At 36.7% G+C, this 24,505-nt stretch overlaps 1 protein-coding gene across 1 annotated transcript; it reads left to right on the forward strand.

Annotated features, from left to right (window-relative positions):
• The first annotated feature begins 2,531 nt into the window (after positions 1 to 2,531).
• Positions 2,532 to 24,219, forward strand: CYP51A1 (cytochrome P450 family 51 subfamily A member 1). Its single transcript, XM_081288439.1, has 10 exons — positions 2,532 to 3,354; positions 5,222 to 5,320; positions 9,890 to 10,066; positions 11,494 to 11,620; positions 13,128 to 13,302; positions 15,025 to 15,144; positions 15,558 to 15,753; positions 20,994 to 21,089; positions 21,633 to 21,801; positions 23,051 to 24,219. Exons 1-10 carry the CDS (start codon positions 3,181 to 3,183, stop codon positions 23,227 to 23,229), a joined length of 1,512 nt encoding a protein of 503 aa, XP_081144565.1. The 5' UTR covers positions 2,532 to 3,180; the 3' UTR covers positions 23,230 to 24,219.
• Positions 24,220 to 24,505: the final 286 nt, after the last annotated feature.

Raw genomic sequence — 24,505 nt, forward strand, 5'->3', positions numbered from 1 at the left:
ACAATATCTTTATTTATTTATTTATATGTGGTGCTGAGGATCAAACCCAGGGCCTCGAATGGGCTAGGCGAGTGCTCTACTGCTGAGCCACAACCCCAGCCCCTTGTGTAAGTTTGATTACAATGCTTCTCCCTATAACAGGACACAAATGGAAATATTAATTATATTACCAATCCTCTGACTGAAATTTAAGGATCATGAAAGTTGGCCACCTGTTATGGACTATCTTCACTTGATAATCTGTCCCGTAATACATTTTTTTTTTCATTTTCCAATTTATTTTATTTTCAAATTTTTGTTTTAAATTTTCAACATTATTTTTTACCACTTGCCACACTATGTCTTTCATCTTTGCATTGTTTCTAATCCTGAAGACATAAGATACATTAAGACTTTTAGAAAGTTTTAATTCATTTTATGCATTTTTTTTTGCAAATTTGACTCTGCAAAAGCACATTACACATTGACTTTGTGTGTAAATAATGTGTGTGTATGTAAGTATCTTGAAACTTCCTCAATGAATGTGTAAAGGTAAAATTTCTAAGCTGATTCTAAGCTGCAAAAGCCTGAATTAAAATGTAAAAGACTGGGCATTGTAAAGCTTCTAAATTGCAAAGCCTAAATTAAAATGTAAAAGACCGGGAATTGTAAAGTTTCTGCCCTACTGGCCATTTAGCCTAGGGCCCTGTGCAGTTTGTCACAGGGCCCGAATCAATCAGTTTGAATGTGTACCCCGCTTAGGAGTGACCAATCACCCCCACCGGACCTGTTCCCGCCAATGAATGTGCTAATCATGTCTCAGAGTTGTTGTTCAATTTTCCCGCGCCCCATGATGATTTGTTCTGATGTATGCAAAACCCCCGCCCTCCCCAAAAAGTGTACTTAAGCTCTGCTTGACCTCTGCTCTGGGCTCTGGGCCACTCTCCCTTCCTGAGTGAGCCTTGAGCCTCAGCGTGCTGAATTAGGGTCCTCTTCAATAAACTCCCTCCTGCTCATTGCATGAAGCTGGTCTCTTGTGGTCTCTTTCTCTAATGATTCGCCGAACCCTTACAAATGAAGAGATGTCCTTTGGGATCTTGGCTCTTTGTACCACACTGCACATGCAGTGGTAACTAGTAACTCATATAGTTTTTGACCAATTTTATCAAGACTTGAATTGTCATTATGGTATTTCAGATGACAGCAGTTATAAAGTTGAATGTATGTAAACAATTAACAACCATAATGATATTCATTTATAGAATTCCTTTTTTTGTTGTTTCTTTATGAATACCATCCATCTGCTAATAATTGTTACATCAGTGCAACTGTCATTAGCATACCTGAATGTTTATGCTTGCAAAAATGTTGACTATTTTATTCTGTAAAGTGGTCTATGAAATGTTCTGTCCTGTTTTTGTGTTTCTCAAATAAATTCCTTTTTTTTCCATGTAAGTTTTTATTTTTTTATTTTTTAAAAATTTTTATTATTGGTTGTTCAAAACATTACATAGTTCTTGACATATCATATTTCACACATTTGATTCAAGTGGGTTATGAACTCCCATTTTTACCTGGTATAATGATTGCAGAATCACATTGGTTACACATCCACTGAAATAAATTCCTTTTAAATGATGTAAATAAATGTGTTTTTAAGAATTTAAAATTTTTTCCCCCCAGAATTACATTTTTTAGGGTTTTGATCTTTTAGGATTTTAGATCTTTCATGATTTTCAACATTTGGGATTTTGGTGTTCACGACCATGTCTCTTGGGATTATGGCCCAAACCCACTTTAGTGACTCAAGAAGTGTCAGGATGAAGACAGTTCTGGAAGTAGGAAGCCCAGATACATTGCAGTAATGTAAATAAGAGAGGATGAGGGCCTTAACCTAAGGCTGTAACATAGGAATGGAGAAATTTTAACGGGAGAGAATTAAAGGATTTGATGACTGATTAGTTGTGAGACATGAAGGAGGAAAGCAGGATGCATAGAGGTCTACTTCCTACACAGACATTATAGGAGGGCAGGTTGGCAGAAGGGTGGGAGAAGATAAGCAGTTTAGATTTACTGACTCTGAGAAGGATGTTAGATCTCTAGGTAGAAGTATTTAGTAGGCAATTGGATATTCCTATTCATTCCCTGAGGGCCTTGCAGTTTTGTTTCACTGCTGTAACCCTAGGCTGGGCACAAAACCTAGCTCTTAACCTTGATTGAATAAACAAACGAATCTAGTCCAGTGTTAGTAATTGGGAAGGGTTCAATTTGGTGGTCACCTTAGAGCTTATGCGACATCACAGGAGTGAATGAGATCAGTTTGATGATGGCTTCAGGATTGAACTCCCGCTTCCCAATCTTTCTGGATAATAAACCCTCGGAATGACGGGCAATCTTGGAAATGTGGCCTCAAACAGACCACTACTTTTTATAACATCTACGTTTATTTTAAAGACTTATTTTACCTAATAACGTTTGTTAACTAATATTTGCGAAAGTGTTTTTAATTGGGGTGGGGCGGGGTTGACCTCCCTTCAGGTGCTGTTGGCGTCTGCACGCCTCAGCTTTTCAGGACTCCCAGTTCCATGCAATTAGGGGCTGTCTCCCAGTGCCGGAGAAGGGATACCTGAGCGAGATAGGCGCGGCCTCTCCGCGAGCCCAGGCAGGAGGCGGCGCTCGACCCACTCCGCCTGCTGACGCGACATAGGCTGAGATCACCTCAGGGGCGCGCGGTGCAATCACAGAGCGCGCCTCCGCCGCCATTCGGCAACCACACCTCCCGCCCCGAGATCCCTCCGCCGAGCCCCTCCCGCGCAGGTTGCCGGCTGCCGGCTGGCCGCACCCCAGGGGTGCAGGCCCGAATGGCGCGCCGTCCTCAAGGAGTGATCATCTCTTAAGCCGACTTCTTTTGACTCCCTGATCCCTTGTGCCACAGACGCAGCCCGCTTCCTCAAGTCCTATCTCTGGCGCAAGGAGACCTCGGTGTCGTAGAGCACCTCTGAGGGCGTGGCCAGAGGTAGGCCCCGCCCCCTTTGTGACGCCCGTGGTGGCGCGCGGGCGAGCGGTGGGTGTGGGTGGTGGTGGGTTTAGTAGGAGACCTGGAGGTCTCGCCTGTCTGTTAGCTGCTCTCGCTCCGTCTGCTCGGAGGAGCGGCGGTACCTCGGCCTCCAGTGTCTCCGGCGGAGCGAAGCGGCGGCCAGGATGGTGTTGCTGGGCTTTCTGCAGGCTGGCGGGTCCGTGCTGGGACAGGCGATGGAGCGGGTGACTGGAGGCAACCTTCTGTCCATGCTGCTGATCGCCTGCGCCTTCACACTCAGCCTGGTTTATCTGTTCCGCCTCGCTGTCAGCCACCTGGTCCCACTGCCAGCCGGGGCAGTAAGTGCACCCTAGGGGACAGGGCGCGATCAGCTACCTCGACACGTACCGTGTTCGCGGCGCTGACCGGCTCCCTGGCCAGGGCGGCGGGTCTCGGGGAGGCGGTCGTCTCGTGGTACTGTCGCTGGTGGCGGCCGCAGTGACGACATTGCTGCTGGTGTCCGTGGCAGTCTCTACCGCCGTGGCCTTGGTGGCCTTGTGCTGGCGGCCGTGCTGGCCATAGTGATTGCAGAGGTGTCCGTGGCGGCTCTGGCCGCGTGTCTGGTACTGGCTGGTGTTGTACTTGCTGCTTGCTGCATTTGTGGGCATAGTGATAACTGTGTGGGCTGCAGCCTTAATGGTGGTGGCTGGTCTGGCGGCCCTGGCCCTGGCCTCGGCTCTGAGTGTCCTGTGGTTCTGCTGGCCTTTATTGCTGCATTGGGGCCCTTGGTGGGGGCCCTTGGTGAGGGCCTTAATGGAGATGCTATTGGTAGCTGCCCTCTTCCAGGAGGTGGCTTTGTGTGGTTCAGTGACTATGGGCTATGGCATTGCCCCTAAAGGCAATCTCTGTTAAGTTTGCGAACACTGGGGTGACTAGAAAGTGGTAAAAGCTTTCCTTTACTATCAAAATGTCAATTTCTCGAATTTAGCGACTTCTTTGATCACTAGTTTAAAATCTCCCAAATAGTTTTTAGATTTTTTCTTCGTGGTTGTAGATGGACAACATACCTTTATTTGTTTAGTTTTATATGCGGTGCTAAAGATCGAATTCAGTGCCTTACACATGCTAGGCAAGCGCTCTGCCAATGAACTACAGCTCCAACCCTCCTCCCAAATATTTTTGATCAGTGTACCGTTAGCAATTGAAAACTATTCGGATAATGCATTATATAAACTAAGTACATTGTATTTAGCACTAAGTTCTAAATAGCTTTTAAAATAGTTTACCATAACAGGTAGGAGGCAGAGTTACTATTATTATTTTTCTTAACACAGGTGATTTTTGAGGAAGTGGTATTTGTCTTTGGAAAGACAGGTGAGGTGGTGGTGCTCTTTTCTGTTTGAGGCCACCAAATATCTGAGGAGGATCATTTTTTCATCAGGGAAGGTTTGTTTTTCAGAGATTTACTGTTGTTTCTATGGGTCTCACTTTGTGGCATCTAAAGAACCTTTTATGTTAGAAAATTTCTGGTAGGATTGATCTACTTTATAAATCAGAAGCTGGGTATGTAGCTCAGTGGTAGAGCACTTGCCTAGCATGTGGATTGAACCCTGGGTTTAATCCCCAGTGACAACCACAGCCTGTCCCCACCCTCCCCCACCATAAATTAAAATTTAAAAAAAATTAAAGTTAGTGGATCTAGTTCATTTGCATAGAGCAATGCATAAAATATATTCCTTTCACTGTAAATGTCACTTAAATAGTTCTCTAATTTCTATACCTCAAGTTACTGTTTGGCTTTTTCTATTCCTTCCTTAGGCAAGATTCTGGGATTAAAATTGCGAGTGGTTGAAGTGAAGAAACAATGACTTGATTTCCCTGTTTGCTTGCTTGCTTACTTGTTTTTTCTTTTTCTGTTAAATAATTAGAAATGTTGCCTGGAAGCCATCAGTAATATTGGAAATACTTGATAGTGTCATTTAAAATTGTGATATCTTTCTGTTTCTCTAGTCATTTATTTTATACCATGTTTTGAGTTTTTCTTCATTTTAACTTCAGCTACTCTCCTAAGATATTGACAGTTTGGCTGTTCTTAAGTTACTTTGGATGTTTCACTTTTTGGTGATTTTTTTTTTAAAGTATTAACAGCAAATTTCATTTAATTGGTTATGAAACTAAAATGGATTCTTAAAATGAGAGCTTATTATTTTTTGTTTTCTCTTGCAGAAAAGTCCACCATACATTTTCTCTCCAATTCCATTCCTTGGGCATGCTATAGCATTTGGGAAAAGTCCAATTGAATTCCTAGAAAATGCATATGAGAAGGTAAGTCTTCCAGATAATTAGAGGAAAAAAATTAGGAAAATTAGATAAGTAAGTGTTGAGAGCCACAGTTTAGTCCGAATGACGCCTGGCATTTTGCTAGAGGGAATGGTTGAAAGGTGATCCTGCTTTGGGATTAGGGAGCCTCTGGGATTAGGGCCTATCCTGGGGGGTGGGGGAGGGGGGCGGGAATAGGGCAGCTCTGGGATTAGGGAGGATCCTGCTGCCTCCATTGCCCCTACTTTGGAGTTCAGAGAGAATTGGCGCACTGAGCCCCGTGGAGGGAGTGTTCTCAGGAAGTGTGTGTAGAGTGCCAGTGAGAGTTCGGGAATAAAAGTTGCTGTTTGAACCTACAAGGCTGTGTGGTGGCTCGGTTATTTTGTGCCCAGCCAGACTGCGGCAGATAAGTGCTTTTCAAATTTTTTTTTTTTATAAATGGCAGCACAATGAAAAAAATGTGATCTTATGCTTATTGACAATATAGAAATCATAAAATTGAAGCTTCTGTGATCTAAGGCATTGGAGAGACCTTTAAAACCTAAAACTCTTTTTAGGTTCTCCCCTTGTCCTGGGGGTAGTTCTCTGAGACACCATTAAGGAAACCTGTAGTTCAGATAACTTATGGTATAAAACCCATTGCTCTAAAGTTTGTTTGCACTGAATGTAGTTAAAGTTGATAAAATTGAGCCTCATTTTTCTTAATCACATATCTGAAGTTTTCTAATCTGCTCTATACATATTCCATGATTTCCTTCCCCCTTGGATGACCCATATGACATCATGGGCACTCATCTCTTTGCCCTTCTCTTTTCTAATGAGCTTTCCTATATTAATTCAATTATTTACTCCACAGTCCTACTTTAGATCTATTAACCATTGCACCTAACAATCTTAATTTAGGCTCCCAAAAAACATGCCTTCTCCTGATTTGCTTGTGAGACTCCTTTGATAATAACCATTCTTTAACTTCGTTAGATCTTCTACTCCATTTTGTTCTCATTTACTCTTTTCATCTGTCAGCCTTGTTTCTTCCTTTTTCTACTTTGGGTCTGGGTCCCTTCATTCCAGTTATGTTCTTTCTAATAGCTCAGTTTCTCTCCCCCTGGATCCTATTTCTGGGCTTACTTGGCAATATTAACTGGGGGGCTGGAGAGGCACTTATTCATTTTCTTCTTTCCTGTGCTAGATTAATTTCTTCTTATTGCCTACCTTGCACGAAATTTGAATTCTGTTCAACAATTCTGTGATGTTTCTGTAAATGCCTTAGTTTCCCATTCATCTCAATGACAAATTCATACCTTCACTTTTCTAAACTTTTGAATCTTTCTACCTTTCCATCAGAGTAGATGACTTTGTCTCCTATTTAAAGAGTGATTAAAAGCTTTCCAATGAGCTGGGCATGGTGGCATATGCCTGTAATCCCAGCAGCTCAGGAAGCTAAGGCAGGAGGATTGTGAGTTCAAAGCTAGCCTCAGCAACAGCAAGGCGCTAAGTGAAAAGTAATTCAGTGTGACCCTATCTCTAAATAAAGTACAAAGTAGGGCTAGGGATGTGGCTCAGTGGTCGAGTGCCCCTGAGTTCAATCCCTGGTCTCCCCGTTGCTCCCCCCCCCCCCCAAAGAAGCTTTCCAGTGAGAGCTCACTTTTTTTAAAAATTTTTTTAGATGTTGATGGACCTTTATTTTATTTATCTATTTATATGCGGGGCTGAAAATTAAACCCAGTGCCCCACACTTGTTAGGCAAGAGCTCTACCCCTGAGCTACAACCCCAGCCCGAGAACTCACTTTTGAACATACAAACCTAATTGTCTCTATTCTCTTTCTTATTATCACAGTAACAATTTAAAAACATTTATTGGGTCATGATTTGATACTTTACATAATTGTTTTCACTGAAGTACCACAAAAACTCTTACAGGTATATTTTATAACAAAACTGAGAAATAATTATTATATAATTTGTTCTTGAACTCTTTGCTAGCCAGTGGCAAGTTAATATTTACACAAAGTCTGATTTCTGGGCCTATGCTTTTAACAATAATGATGATTGTAATAATAATAATCATCAAAAATAAGTCATATTTGCAATAGTCAAAGCATTTTTTGTCCTCTATGTATAATTTATATAAATTATGAATATAACATAATTTTGGACTAGGGATATAGCTCAGTGATAGAGCACTGGCCTAGTATGTGTGAGGAATCCTGAGCACTGCAAAAAGAAATAAACAAGTAATCTCGACAATAGATCTGTTGACCAAGTTCTGTTTTTATTATTACCATTTTCTAGATGAGGGAAACTGAAGCCCAGAGAGGTTAAGGTTTCTGATTTAAAGTCACACAGCTAATAAGTGGAGGAACTGGGACTAGAATCCAGGCAGTCTGGCTTCAGAATCTTGTGTTTTAGCTTACTATGTACCATCATCTTAATTTTATAAAACTGTTGCCTCCTATTGGAGGCCAATATCTTCATCCCTCATTTGTCTCACAACAGTATACTATTTATTTTTTTCAATATATATCTTTTCTCTTGAATGGCTCTTTCCCTTTTTCTCTGAAAAATTCTCAGTGACTTGTATCTAAGAAAATCAAAGCTTCTCTTAACCTCTGTCTTCTTTCATGTGGCTCCCCTTCCATGAGTTGTTTACTTGCTGTTTTCCTGACTTCTGTTTACCTAATTGTCGTTCCACTCTAGTCTCTTCTCACCCCTTCACCAGTGACCTCTGTTACAAATCCAGTGAACTTGGCTTCTTTGACTACTTTTTTCTCAGTTGTGGGTAGATGGCTGGCTGTTTCCTGTTGGGGTTCTCCGAGGTTTGGTCCTACATCTGTTTTCTAGGAGGTCTTGTCTACATGGAGCTTCTAGTTACTGCCTATGTGTAGATAGCCAAATTAATTTGTGCAGGTTGGGTCTTTTCTCTGAGCTATAAACCTGGATGTCCAACTTTCTAACTTTCATATGATTCCTTCTCTTAGTTGTCTCCAAGGCATCTGAAATCCAATATTTCTAATGTTTATTTAACCACTGACTTTTCTCTCTGCTATCCTGATTATTCTATTCTACTCTCTTATTATTTTTTTTATAGTTTTGTAAAGTACCAGAAGTATAAAATTCCTTCTTTCGTTAATTTTTTTTTTTAATTGTAGATGGGCGCAATATCTTTGTTTATTTTGTTGTGCTGAGGATTGAACCCAGTGCCTCACATGTGTGAGGCAAGCACTCTACCACTGAGCTACAGCCCCAGCACATAAAATTCCTTTCTTGATAACTTTGCTCTCTATCAATCTACCACCATGTCTGCAGATTCTGTCTTGTAGAACTACTTGGTTGTCTGTCTCTGTTTCCATTATTTCACTATTACTTTTTGCTAAGTGCTTATCATCAGATTTCTGCATGTTCTCTAACTACAGAAACCCTTTCTGCTCCTGTCCCTTCATTCTTTGCACTTAGCAGACACCTTTTCAAATGTATACAGATCAATGTGTTTTCCTCACAGTTTCCTATGCTTGCAAGGAAAAACGTCTTTAATATGATTTATAAGGCTCTTTGTAGTCTAGACCTTACTTAACTCTCTTCTCATCCTCTCCTCTTTTTCTCTCATCTTCAAGTCCTTTGTGCATTTTTGACTGCCAAGCTAACTCCTGCTTATCCTTTAAGTTTCAGGTCAGGTGTCTTTTTCTCTTTAGGTGCTCCCTTTTTAAAGGTTATCTCATCCCAGAGTTGCTTTCCTTTGTGTAATGTTTGTCCCATTTGCAATTTTATATTTGTTAATATTGATTATTTGGTAAGTTTGTGTGTTTTCCAAGGGAAAAGAGTCTTAAGACAATATATTTGTTTATGATTATATTCCCAGAGTCTAGTCTTTAATAATAATAAAAACACTGCAAGGTAAAACTTTTAATACCTCACAAAATTTAACAATAGCAACAATAAAATAAAATCATTCATGTTGATGAAATAGTGTAAAACTGATAACTAAATAAACTTTTAGAGTCTTCACATAGCAAGTACTGTAGAAAATACTTTGGCTATCCTTGTAAGTTTATTTTATTTTTTTAGAATATTTTTAGTTGTGGTTGGACATAACACCCAGGGCCTTGCATGTGCTAGGCGAGCGTTCTACCACTGACTGAGCCACAACCCCAGTTTATTTTTAATCATGGGGAAATATATATTCTAGAGACGTTCATTGTAGAATTACTCATAATAAAAACAAAAACAAAAGAACCCTGATACATTATCCATACGTGCAACAATGATAAAGCAATTTAAGTTAACGTTGTGATGTCTAATGATAGAAAGTAGATATCTAATGTTTTAATGATAGAAAATATTTTCAATATAAACAGTGAAAAAAGCAGAATAAAAAGTTGTATTTATACTACTAGATGAATATAATTATAAATTGGACAATGATAGGAAGGGAAAGTATGGCAAGATGAAATAAAAGTGTTTTAAGGTTTATGAATGTTTTATGTTTTTTTCTATAATGTGTGATTTAAGAAATTAATATCTTAGTGCTATGTATCTTTGTGTAACATAACTAATAATGAGCACTCTTCTCTTTCCAGTATGGACCTGTATTTAGTTTTACCATGGTGGGCAAGACGTTTACTTACCTTTTGGGGAGTGATGCTGCTGCACTGTTTTTTAATAGTAAAAATGAAGACCTGAATGCTGAGGATGTCTATAGCCGTCTGACAACACCTGTGTTTGGAAAGGGAGTTGGATATGATGTGCCTAATGCAGTAAGTAACACTTATTTAGAATAAAGACCATTCTATACTATAATAGTTTTATGTAGTTTAATATTATACATTTAAAATGTAGAAACAATTTATTCTTTGGTTAGAAAATATGAATAAAGGGCTGGGGATATAGCTCAGTTGAGAGTGCTTGCCTTGTGTGTACAAGGCCCTGGGTTCAACGCCCAGCACCACACACACACACACACACACACACACACACACACACACACAAAGAGAAAATATGAAGAAACATGATATATTTCAAAGAAGAATAACTATATGTAACTCATAAGGAATTTTGCATTATATTTACTGACATAAGCAAAGTAATTTTAAAGGGCTTCCTACACAAAGAAATGGAATCAACAATCACTTAGCATATTGGGATTTGCTCTGAGAAGCTAACAAGGAAATCTTATTGTTTCATCAAAAGGACTTCCTATCTACCTACTCCTGTCTGAAATTCTAGCCTAAGAACTTAGAGTTGGAAATTGCTGACTTCACAGGTGGCCGCCCCCCCCCCCTTTTTTTTAAACAACAGTGTAATGATGTGCTTTTTTTTTTTTTTTAGTTGTAGTTGGACACAATACCTTTATTTTATTTATTTTTTATGTGGTGCTGAGGATTGAGCTCAGGGCCTTGCACATTGCTAGGCAAGCACTCTACTGTTGTGCCACAATCCCAGCCCCACAGGTCCCTTTTTAATGCAGCTACTTCAGGTTGGTATAGAACATGAATTAGATTAACTGGTCAGCTGCTTTGTGTAGGTTCTGGCTGTACTTTTATTATACATAACTCAGTACCTAAGTATAGTATTTAAGAATAGACAATAAAATGTTGTTTTGGGGGTTGGGGAAGTTGTGGAGGAATGAATGCTTCTCAAGTTCAAAAGCAAGGGCCTTGGAAAATCCTTCTGCTTGGATTTATGTATAAATGCCTTGGATGGTTTACCATTAGTTGTCATAGTATAAATTTATGTTTTCAGACTGTTCTAATTAAACTTCTGGAAAATAGTATCAGTGAGGGATGACAACTTTTTTGGGGGGGAAATAAAATAGGAGAGTATGCAAAGGAGGATAAAAATAATGTCAAAGTATAATGAGCCCTCGAGTATCAGGAAAAGGGTCTGTAAGAACAAGGGATTACCAGTAGATTTCTCTAGGATTCTGGAAGCAGGCACTTTTTTTCTACTTGTTACTTCAGATATATGTATGCATAGGTTTTCTAAGTTACTCACATCTTATACAGTTCAAAAAAAATTCTTTAATTCTTTTTTATTTTCAATTTTCTAGAATACTATTTTACATTTTAGAATAACCTAATGAATCTTATGATAAAACAAGCACATATTTAATGGCTTATATCCTTAATTTTTTTTTTTTTTTTTTTTTTTTTTTTTTTTTTTTTTTTTTTTTTTTAATTTGAAGGTCTTCTTGGAGCAGAAGAAAATGTTAAAGAGTGGCCTTAACATAGCCCACTTTAAACAGTGTGTTTCTATAATTGAAAAAGAAACAAAGGAATACTTTCAGAGTTGGGGAGAAAGTGGAGAAAAAAGTAAGCAAAATGTTTTACATTTGTCCTATTATTCTACTTTTCTGTGAATGTAGAGTTATGTATGTGTGGATATATAAAGCAAAGTACCATGTATATAGAACTACCTTGAATTTAATGAGAGGGACATTTTTTGATTACCTGGAGTTGCAACTGTGAATCCAGTCTTTATACTGGCCTACAGTATATGTTGCCTTCAGAGGCAATAGTCATATCTATAGCAGGAAGCAGCATCTGTTCACAGGGCAGCAGACTGCCTCATTCTGGGTTTGGGCTTCAACTTCTACAAAAGGTCTAGAAGCTTGTTTTATTTTTAGGATATCTAAAGTCAATGATATGTATATGTATTTATACACACATATCTCACATGTCATGTTATATATAATTATATATATAACATACAATTTTGCATATTCATACATAGGCACATACATATAAAATTATAGATGGCTTATAATAAGTATATAATGTAAATAATGTACAATATATTAACAAAGATAATATATTACTAAGATATAACACATTACATACAGATGTAATTGTTTTGATGTAATATATTTTATAACTATACAAGAAGCTGATGTGTACATTTTAGAATGCCAATTTCATAAATACATGTGAGACACAATATTTACTGATCTGTTTTTGGCAAATCTAATTGGAAAGCCAAATGCTAACTTGAAGTTCGTTTGGTGAATGAAGAATAGGAAATTAATTGGATTAACTTATGACTTGGAAGCATCATCAAATTGGGTGCTGGATGCATGTCTCTGATGTTGGGATGTGCCAGTGGGTGATTAAAATTTTCTTTTATATATAGCCAACACTTCAATTTTTAGTCCTAATTTTCCTACATTGGACTCTGGAGAAATTAAGTCTTGGGTCTTTGACTACCATTCCCTGGGAAGTGTATTGCAATATTGTCCTCATATGTTCTAAATGACCTTTTTGTTGCTTTTTTTGTGTGGTGACTTGGAAATAAGATAACCACATTTATTTTAATGTCCATTTTATCTTTTCAAGATGAAAAAGAGCTAATGAATGAGGTTTAGAGATGCCTTTGTGGCTTCTACTTTGGATGAACAGAGGGACTAGGTGTGTCCCATAATTTAGTTTATCTCCTTCAGTATTCTGCATAGCCATGTCATCAGTCAGAAAACTTTTGTTACACGAATGGGATCTTGTTTGTTCTTGAGGTTTTTTTGGGGGGGATACTAGGGATTGAACTCAGGGATAATCAACCACTGAGCCACATCCCCACCCTATTTTGTATTTTATTTAGAGACAGGGTTGCTTAGTGCCTCACTGTTGCTGAGGTTGGCTTTGAACTTGAGATCTTCCTGCCTCAGCCTCCAGAGCCATTGGGGTTACAGGCCTGCACCACTGTGCCTGGCCTGTTCTTGAGTTTTTAAAATTCTCAATTCTCCTTCATAATCCCTTTACAGCTTCAAGAAAACAATATTTAAAGACTTTTTGAAAATAGTAATGATAATGCTCTTTTAACCCCTAGATGTATTTGAAGCTCTTTCTGAGCTCATAATTTTAACAGCCAGTCATTGTTTACACGGAAAGGAAATCAGAAGTCAACTGAATGAGAAGGTGGCACAGCTGTATGCAGATTTGGATGGAGGTTTTAGTCATGCAGCCTGGCTGTTGCCAGGTTGGCTGCCTCTGCCTAGTTTCAGGTATGGTTAAAGAAGATAATCACACCAATTTAATTTTGTGCAATTGCTCTAATGTTGGTATGCTTTTAAATTTGGGGAGGATATGAACTGTTATTCTTTTGTAAGAATTGAGGAAAAAAAGTTGAGGACAGGTTTTTTTAAATGGAGTGAGCTCATTTAAAGTAAGTTTTATCTTATTAAAAAGGTGATTTGTTGTCTATTCTAATATTTTAAAGCCTAATTATCTGACATATTCCTTGTATTCAGGAAAGTCTCTGAATTCTGATTTGGCTGTCCTTTAAGTACTTGTTTTGAAGTTTTCTGATGGTTCTGTAGTATGTATATAATGACATTTCTTTTGAAGATCTGTGACTTTATTTAATTTTTTCTTTGTCTTCTTCCTAACTGTACTGTAATGCTAAGAAATATTGCCCTTAGGACTTGTATGTATCTTGCATATTAGTCTTTCTATACCTTTGCAGAGTCATTTCTATTTAGGTGAGTGATGTGGGGGAGTTGTAAATTGGTATTTCCTTTTCCTTCTGCTTCTACCCCTTCTATGTAGTTGCAGAATAAAAGAGAGTGGGACTAAACAGGAAAGCTAGGAGAGTTTCTCAGCGACTCTTTTTAACACTTTATATTTGTAAGAAACCTTGTAGTTTTCGAAATGCTTTCATTCATATATATATATGAAAGCATGTGTATATGAATAAACCACACCCAGCATATTTTTTGGCCTATTGTAGGTTTTTCATAAAAGCGCACCCAGCTTATTTCTACCTGTCCTATCTTCTAGATGAGGTCAGAATCCTTGAGCTTGATATGATAGCTTGCTTAGCTTTCTGTTTTACTTGAATCAAATGGTTTAGTCAGATTCTTTGATTAGTTTTTTTAAAATTTATGTATGTATTGGTTCTGGGGATTGAACCCAGAGTCTCACACATACTAAGCATGTGTTTGAGTTGCACCACCAGCCACTCCATTCGCTTTCCTAAACAGGCCTTATATTTTCCTGTCTCTGCTGGGTTCACTGTCTTCTTACTTTCTGTACATAGTACTGCAGTTGATCCTCAGCAGGTCTTGCAAGTAAAATAGGGCAGGGCAGGATTTTTTATCAGAGGACTTGATTAAGAGTGGACTTGGGAGCGAGATTCACTGGTTTTTAAATTCCAGCTCCATTGTTAATTGGCTGTGTGATCTTATGCCACTAACTGTGAATTGAGGACAGTGGTATCTGTGTTACAGTACTTGTGAGTACCCTCCCTGTTTAAAGGTTAAGTTTTGGGACTTGAAGCTTGTTTTCTGACTATATTACTATTTTTCTCCTGCAAAATGAATATTGTTTAGAAAATGAAAGTATCAAATTATTTAGATGGACCCTTCTTCAAGAATTGATTTGGTTAAAATTGGAATTTCATGTTAACTTAAAAGAGTGTTCTGTTTTCTGTTAAACTGGAAAATGCTTCTGAAGGAATTTCATGCTTGTTTTAAGCTTTTAGTTAGAAAACAGTAAGTTAAGAATTTGAGCTATATATGATAAAGCACTCTTCTTATATAGAAAATTTTAACCATATAAGATGTTTATGACTTTTTTCTCTTGGCTCTGAGTTTTTGCCAATTATTTTAGGGTCATTAAGTTAGTTAAAAATGTTGCTTTAATAAACTAGGTCTGAGTTTTCAAAATGAATTTGATCTTGGAAAGTGTGACTTTATTTTTTAAAAAATATTTTTATTTTTAAATAGACGCAGAGACAGAGCTCATCGAGAGATCAAGAATATTTTCTATAAGGCAATCCAAAAACGCAGGCAGTCAGAGGAAAAAAATGATGACATTCTCCAAACTCTACTAGATTCTTCATACAAGTAAGAGCTGTTCAGATCACATATTAAGTTAAAGTCATAAACTACACATTAAAACATAGTTAAATAACATTTCCAGGTAGAAAATAAGGATGTTGACAAAGTAAGTCACTAGCTATGACCTTTGGGTTTTTACAGTTGTTGAGATATATGATATTGAGGTCTCATGCCTTACTGGCATCCTATTCACTAGGCTGGTGAAAATATGCTAATAAATGGTAGGGAAGACGTTTGGAATCAAAATCATGTTTTCTACTGGTTGAGTCTTTGAGGGGGAAAAATACTCTGACTTGTGGTAGGCAGATGAAGTTTTTTTATACTTTTATAAAGTATTTGTTATGAGCCTTTATTTAAAGGTTAAGGCATGAAATGTGTCTGCCAAAATGTTAAGTTTGTGCATGTGATTCATTCTGTAGGGATGGGCGTCCTTTGACAGATGAAGAAATAGCAGGGATGCTGATTGGACTCCTCTTGGCAGGGCAGCATACGTCTTCAACTACCAGTGCCTGGATGGGCTTCTTTTTGGCCAGAGATAAAACACTTCAAGAAAAATGTTATTTAGAACAGCGTACAGTCTGCGGGGAGGATCTTCCTCCTTTAACTTATGATCAGGTTGGTTGGATTTTTCACTTTCATTGCTGCCTTGTAACTTCCGAGTATCTGTGTCTAATTTGTCCCCTTTAAAGGGGGAAGTTGAGGTTTTGTGTATTTACACTTCAGCTTAAATTGATAAGCTTCTCTATTTTTAGAAAATTCCCCCTTTCCTTGTGTACGATATCCTATATCTGCTGCTTTTCATAAACTTTATCATATGCATTTTAGATGATTCCTGAGAGATCTCTCTGGTTGTTTCTTTAGTACTTACTTCTTGACTGTATTGTAGAAGCCTCTGAACGACTTAGAATTCTGTGGTCTGGAAAGGCCTGTGCTTGGGCAAAGTAGTAATGGACTCTAGAACTCCACGAACCCTGCATCTGGCTTGTTGGCAGAAAAGAAGTGAGAAGGACTGACTGACTTGAGGTTCCACCTTTGAATATAGCGTATTACATTTATTTTCAGATATTCTTATTTTCCTGGGATAAATCCTACATTGTCTTACGGTCCTCTTTATTTGTTGCTGTATTCTGTTGCTAGTATTTTAGAGAGGATTTTTATAGTTTTATTATGATGTCTTTGGCTTTGGTACCAGGGTCTTAAAATGAGTTTGGAAGTATTTCCTTTATCCGGTTTTTCTGAAAACTTTGTGAAAGATTGGTATTAATTCTTTTTTACATATCTGATAAAATTCACCCTTGAATCCATCAGTTTGTGCCTTTCTTTGTGGGAAGTTTCTTGATTATGAATTCTTTCAGTTCGATCTCTTTACTTGTTATAGGTATATTTACATTTTCCTTTTTTGTGTGTGCATGCCAGATTTTATAGTTTGTGGCTTTTTAGGAACTTATCCATTTCATCTTGGCATACAGTTGTTCATAGTATTCTTTTTATAATCATTATGAAAGATCAGTAGTGATATCCTCTTTTTCAATCTTGATTTTAGTAACCTTTTAAATACCAGATTAAGGGATTTAAAGTAACACCATAAAATCTATCCATGTAAAACATTTACATCATTCCCCAAAGAGTCAGTATCCATTAACAGAAATGTTCTATTCCCCTGTCCCTTATTTCCAGCAACCAAGAATCTATTATTTGTTTGTATGGGTTTGCCTATTCTGGACGTTTCATATAAATAGAGTCATAAATATTTGGTATTTCATGACTAGCTTCTTTCATTTAGCATTTGTTTTAGTCAGTTTATTATAATGAAATTCCTGAGATTGGGTACTTTATAAAGAAAAAGAATTTATTTAGCTCTCATAGTTATATATCTGTGCTTTTTTTTTTTTTTTTTTTTTTTTTTTTTTTTTAACAAAAATGGGAGGATCAAAGTCCAGATAGCATGCACTGGTTCTGGCAAGGGCCCCCTTGGCTGTACTGATATATCATGGCAGATGGCAGCATCATGGCAGGAGTGTTAGGAGTGAGAACTTGCATAGTGAGACAGGAAGCCAGAGCAGGAGTAGGGCTTGTCTTGCTGTTTTTATAACAATGGTCTCAAGAATTAACTCAGGGTCTCTTGAGAACTACCTTAATCCCTTCCAAGGACAGTACTCCCACTGGCCCCACCATAAAAGGCCCTGTAACCTCTTAGCATCACCACACTCTGGGGATCAGCTTTTCAACACATGAAATTCTGGGGGACTCACATAAATGTTATTCAAACCATAGCAGCATGTTAAGTTGCATCCATGTGGTAGTGTGTATCAGTATTGCAGTCTTTATCATCAATAATATGTGGGTGTGCTGCATTTTGTTTTTCCATTTGTCAGTTTATAGATACTTGGGTTGTTTCTACTTTTGAGTTTTATGAATAATGTCATTCTAAATGTTTGTGGACTGATTTTGAGTGGACATTTATTTTAATTTTGTGGGGTGCATATGTATGAGTAGAATTACTGGGTCATCTGACATTTTTTATGCTTAACATTTTGAAGAACTGCTAGATTGTTTTCCAAGAGATTGTACCACTTTTGAATCTCACCACAGTATATGAGGGTTTTGATTTCTATATACCCTTGCCAAACTTGTTATTGCCTTTTTGATTATAATGATGTAAAGTGGTATTTTGTTCTGGTTTTGTTTGAGTATATTAATGTCCTCTTTGGCCTTAGTGTATCTTCTTTGGAGAGATGTCTATTCAGATCTTGACTCTGTCTCTAAATAAAATACAAAAAAGGGGCTGGGGATGTGGCTTAAGCGGTAGCACGCTCGCCTGGCCTGCGTGCGGCCCGGGTTCGATCCTCAGCACCACATGCAAACAAAGATGCTGTACCCGCCGATAACTAAATAATAAATATTAAAATTCTCTCTCTCTGTCTACCTCTCTCTACCTCTCTTAAAAAAAAATACAAAAAAGGGCTGGGGAGGTGGCTCAGTGGTCAAATGCCCCTAAATTCAATCCCCAGTATGCACCCCCCATTCCCTAATCAAAAGCTACAAAGCTTTAGTCCTATGTTTTCTTTTTAACATCTTGTAATTTCATCTCTTACCATTTGGGCCTTTGATCCATTTTGAGTTAATTTCTGTATATAGGTAAGGTAGACAACCAGCTTACTTTTTGTTGCCATATGAAAATCCAGTTGTCTCAGCCTATTTGTTGAAAGGCCCATTCTTTTTCCATTGAATGGTCTTTTGTAAAAAAAAAAAATCAATCATCAATTTAGGACTTTATTTCTGAATTTTATTCTGTTGATCTATATGTTTAGCCTTATGCCATTAATTACTGTAGTTGTGTATTAAGTTTTAATTTGTGAATGTGAGTTCTCTAACTTACACTTTCCAAGGCCATTTTAGCTATTCTTAGTTCCTTTCATTTCCACATGAATTTTAGAATCAACTTGTCAGTTTCTGCAAAGAAGCTAGGGGTAGTGATTGCATTGTATCTACATATAAATTTGGGAGCATTTGTCTTCTTAACAATTTTAATCTTTAGATTCATGAACATGGGGTGTTATTCTATTCTTTTAGGTCTTTTACTAAACAAGACTTACACTTTCATTAAATATATTCTTTTTGGTGTTATTCTTCTGCCTGTTTACGTCTACTATTGAGCCACTCTAGTGAAATTCTTTTTCTGTTTTTTTTTTTTTTTTTTTTTTTTTAATAAGGATTAGACCCACAGGTGCTCAGCCACTGAGTCACATCCCCAGTCCTTTTTATACTTTGAAACAGGGGCTTGCTAAGTTGTTTAGGGCCCCATTAAGTTGCTGAGGCTGACAATCCTCCTGCCTCAGCCTCCCTAGTCTCTGGGATTATAGATGTCTCCCACCATGCCCAGCTATTGAAATTTTCATTTCAAAGTCCTTATACTTGGGCTGGGGATGTGGCTCAGGCGGTAGCGCGCTCGCCTGGTGTGCGTGCGGCCCGGGGGTTCGATCCTCAGCACCACATACCAACAAAGATGTTGTGTCCGCCGAGAACTAAAAAATAAATATTAAAAATTCTCTCTCTCTCTCTCTCTCCTCTCTCACTCTCTCTTTAAAAAAAAAAAAAAAAAAAAAAAGAAATATTTGTTCTCACTCCTGTATAGTTGTTAGGCTGATGTAGCTGCCATGCTCTTCATTTCTGAGGCTATCATGGATCTGGACATAGCATAAGTTATATGACCACAAAGCTTGTTCTTTTCACCAAGATCCAGCTTTTTTGTTCTGAATTAGATATAAGCCTTTAGTTAATTTTCTAGATTTTTTTTTGAACTGAGAATGCAATTTTATTTAATTTTTTAAAAAATTTTTTACATGACTGCAGAATGTATTACAATTTTTATTACACATATAGAGCACAATTTTTCATATCTCTAGTTGTATACAAAATATGTTCACACCAATTTGTGTCTTCATACATGTACTTTGGATAATAATGTCCATCACATTCCACCATAATTTCGAACCTCATGCCCTGTTCCCTTCCCCTCCCATCCCTCTGACCTATCTAAAGAAAGAACAATTTTATATCAGTCACATCTCCAGCTTAACACTTTTGCTCTGGGTGGACTTAGGAGATATTTATCTAATAATATGAATGCTCTTAAGTTCTGGCAGATGATTTAATAACAAAAACAAGAACTAGAGATAATATTTAGCAAAGTAGCAGATGTTTTACAATATTAAGATACTTCTGTGTTTTATTTTTCCTGTACTTTGTCTTATATTGTTCTACTAATAGAAAATTTTAAATCTTAAATTCCAAGTGATCAATTTAAGATTCCTTGATTTTTTTTTGTAGCTGTATTAATTTGAGAATCATTCAAAACACGATTCAAGGAAAATAGGTTGGCATATTTGCCATACTGTTTAGGAAAAACTTCCACTTAGTTTTTTTTTTTTTTAATATTTAATTTAGTTGTAGTTGGACACAATACCTTTATTTTATTTATTTATTTTTATGTGATGCTGAGGACTGAACTCAGGGCCTTGCACATGCAAGGCGAGTGCTCTGCCACTGGGCCACAACCCCAGCCCAATTTTCTAGAGTTTTAAAAACTTGGCTGGGTGCAGTGGCTCACACCTGTAATCTCAGTGGCTCGGGAGGCTGAGGTAGGAGGATCATGAGTTCAAAGCCAGCCTCAGCAACAGTGGGGCACTAAGCAACTCAGTAAGACCCTGTCTCTAAATAAAATACAAAATAGGGCTGGGGATGTGGCTCAGTGGTCAAGTGCTCCTAAGTCTAATCCCTGTGGCACCCCCATCCCCCCAAAAAAAGATGACTTTGATTTGTTAATGTTTTCATTTTTTTTAAACATTTATTTTGTTTATTTTTATGTGGTGCTGAGGATCAAACCTAGTGCCTCACACATGTGAGGCAAGCACTGTACCTTTGATCCACAACCCCAGCCCATGTTCTTAATTTTTGATGGAGTGAATTTTGTAGGTCCTTGCAATGCTGTTCTTCAGGGTGAAAGTTCCTCTTCCTGTTGGCTTGCCCTCCTTTTTTCTCTTGTTGATGGTAGACAGTGGTAGGACATTTTAATCCCAGCTGTCTTTAAACAGTTACCTCTGTACTTCTCCCAGGAATACAAGCTATCTTGTGTTAATCAAGAAATGAAGGGCTGGGGTTGTGGCTTAGAGGTAGAGCGCTCGCGAGACCCTGGGTTCGATCCTCAGCACCACATACAAAAATAAACAAGTGAAATAAAGGTGTTGTGTCCAACTACAACTAAAAAATAAATATTAAAAAAGTGAAAATAATTTTTATGCTGCTAAAGTATGTTAAATATTTGTAAAAAATCAGGAGATTTTTCTTTTTTTTAGCTCAAGGATCTAAATTTACTTGATCGCTGCATAAAAGAAACATTAAGACTTAGACCTCCTATAATGACCATGATGAGAATGGCCAAAACTCCTCAGGTAAGTCTCTTGACTAGATCTCTCCTTCTTTGTTCTCAGAATTTATTTATCAAAAATGAAGAAATTTAAGTATCAAAGAGAATTTTTTTAATTAAAAAAAGTAAAATAATCATCAACTTCTACATAATTTTAACTTTATACTAAATATGTGAATATTTTTACATAATTATAGATAGCATACATGCTAATTTTGAATGCCAATTATACTCTTTATTTTCATTTAACAGTTAAGGTTTTTCCCCCTTGGTTTTAAAAATAACATTTTCTTATATAAAAAAATTCTAACAGTATAAAGTAAAATGCTCCCCCAAATTCCACTCTGCCTCTGAGGCATTATGAATTTGATTTGTTTACGTACTTCCAACTTAATGTTGTCTTACTTGAAAATCATTTGGGGTCAAAATAATTTTTAGCTGGTCTACCATATAGCAATTTTTAAAATACATGTATAACCCATGTATGTAAATACTTTACTATACAATGATTTGATTATTTGGTAGTATTTTTAAATTCTTTAAATGAAATATGTTGTTTTTCTTTGAGACTGTGGCAGGGTATACCATTCCTCCAGGACATCAGGTGTGTGTTTCTCCTACTGTCAATCAAAGACTTAAAGACTCATGGGTAGAACGTCTGGACTTTAATCCTGATCGCTATTTACAGGATAACCCAGCATCAGGAGAGAAGTTTGCGTATGTGCCTTTTGGAGCTGGTAAGATAATGATTTCTTGGGTTTGAAATGTTTGTCTCCCCTATGATAGTCCATGTGAATTTTATTTATAAGTATACTTCCTTTTCATTAAAGGGATATTCTTGCAGATTTTGGTAGGAGTAGAATCTCAGTTGGAAAAATGTATTTCATTTGTAGTAAGGGAAACTGACCTGTTAATCCTTGTACAATGCTGTATTACCTTCTAATCTAGATAGTTAATATTAAGTCTAAGTTTATTTATAGTCCATTCTTGTTTTCCCTTATAATTGTATTTAAAGCTCTTTGCAGTTTTTATTTTAAAGAACCATTGGAGTTTAAATATAATAAGTATTTCAGAAAACAGATTTGAAGCTTTTCTGAATTGTTTGTGAACATTTTTGCCCTCTGTGAATATCCTCCTGATATGAAGGTCTTTAAGTTAAGAAGAAATTTGAGCATAGATTTGAAAACGTAATTTTCATAAGATTCTAGAACAAATCAGACAGATTCTTATTCCTCCAATCTTTTCTCCATCCATTGGTACTTGGTATAAGTTAAAGTGTATTATATGGCTTCTTATTTGGTCTTTCCAGAGAGATCATTTTAAGTGCCATATGACTTTTTCATCATATAAAAATAGCCTAAAATTTGCTTGGAACTTCTGATCTTAGCTTTATTTAATAAATAACTTGAATAATGCAGTATATAACATAACATAAAAGAATAATCTGATTGTTAATAATTGGAAAATGCATTAGTTGTGTAGCCCAAATTCTGCCCCAGGAGAGGAATAATTTCTAAACTGGTAATTATCTAGCATCCTCTTCAGGAAGTAGGTTGTTCAGCTATATAAACGGCAGCTTATTTCATTTTCAGCCAGCTGTCATTTTTAGAACCTTATATTAAATCAATATTCTCTTAATAATTGGTCTTAATTATGTCACTGAAACTATATTGTATTATCTATGAGATGTTTTATGATTCAAACCTTTGTATGCTTAACCAAGATGTTAAATCTTAAAAAAAAAAAGTCATTGGAAAGGTCTTCATAATTACCAAGAACCATTTTCCTAAAAACATTGAAAATATTCTGTAATTCTAAATAAACTGTTTATGTTCTTAGTTTATGTGAAGTAAGATTCATTTTTTAATTATACTGTCTGTATATTTGCTGCCGATCTAAAATGTATGTAAACAAATATCACTTTAGGCTAAAAGAGATGAGGAAGAATTTGCATTGATTCTGATGAAAAAAAATTTTTTTAAATAGGACGCCATCGTTGTATTGGGGAAAATTTCGCTTATGTTCAAATCAAGACGATTTGGTCCACTATGCTTCGTCTATATGAATTTGATCTCATTAATGGATATTTTCCCACTGTGAATTATACAACTATGATTCATACGCCTGAAAACCCAGTTATTCGTTACAAACGAAGATCAAAATGAAAAAGGCTGCAAGGAACTAACGTGATATATTATTGTAACTGCGAAAACATTTGAAGAAAATGAAGTTTACAAAACAGCTCTCATGGTATACTGTTTGTGTAATTCTAAAAGCCAGTTTAATTTATGATTTTAATATTTTATTAACTGAATGATTCTATCAAATCTAATGGCATTTGAAACATTTTATAATAGTTTTGATACTTACTACATGTGCTTTGAGGAAGCCAAAGTTTATTAGTAAAAATAATTGTTTTGGGGGATCTATGTAACTAGCAGACTCCAAAATAGTACAATTTCCAGGTACTAATTTTAAAAGCTATAGACAAATAAGGTCAGGAATTTCAAATCTGGGACTAATTATACAAGACAAAGAAAGCCCAGGGAAATATTTGGAAAGTCTTAGTTATTCATTTATCTGGCAAGTTTTTGTGTGTAAGGATGGAAAAGTAGGGAATAAACTCACAGTTATAGCCTGGGATAAAAGAGAATATTATTAATAAGTTTTGGTATGATGATATTGAGCAGTGATAGAGATAAGTTATAGAAAAATACATCCTTTTTAAGTTTGAACTGGAAGCACTATTGGAAGTTGAGAGAGATGTAGGACCATGCTTTGGTAATCATTTCTGAAAAATAATAAATACTAAAAAAGACTACCCATGTGTCTTCATATACTAAATATTACTTACGTCTCCATCTGATAAATAGGTGTCCTGTTCCACAAGGTCACATCTATGTGCAAGTCCAAAATCAAGTCTGTAGGAAATATAATTTTCTTTTTCTTCTTTGGCTCAGTGTTATTCCCTGCCTCCTCCAAAATCTATTTATGGATGTTTCTATTACTAGTTCCATTCATTCAAGTAAATAAACTTTTCAAAAGTACAGGATATGAGATCAGGGAACTGTGGCTTTAAGATAAGGTAATATGAAGCAGGTTCTTGGTATTATTGGTCATATTCTATGAAGCCCTATGTTCAGTAATAAACCTAACTCAAATTATAACTGGGGGCCTAATTATAATGAGATACCTGTAATTTGATCACATAATTTGCTTGTACTAGATGAAGCCAAAATATTTTCCCTTATGTATATTACAGTTCTGTTTAAGAGGCTGGAAGACTTGTGTTAAATTCTAATTGTTTAGAACAAATCTCTGCTGTTAAAAAGTTTTTCACATTAAAATTCTCCTTGAGAAAAATACAGTCTGTGTTCATGAATTATGTGTATTTCAATGAGTTAGAAATCAGGAAATCAAGGAACCTGGAGGGGGGAAATT

The sequence above is a fragment of the Spermophilus citellus genome, assembly GCF_964194105.1.
Source record: "Spermophilus citellus genome assembly, chromosome: 3".
Lineage (NCBI taxonomy): Eukaryota > Metazoa > Chordata > Mammalia > Rodentia > Sciuridae > Spermophilus > Spermophilus citellus.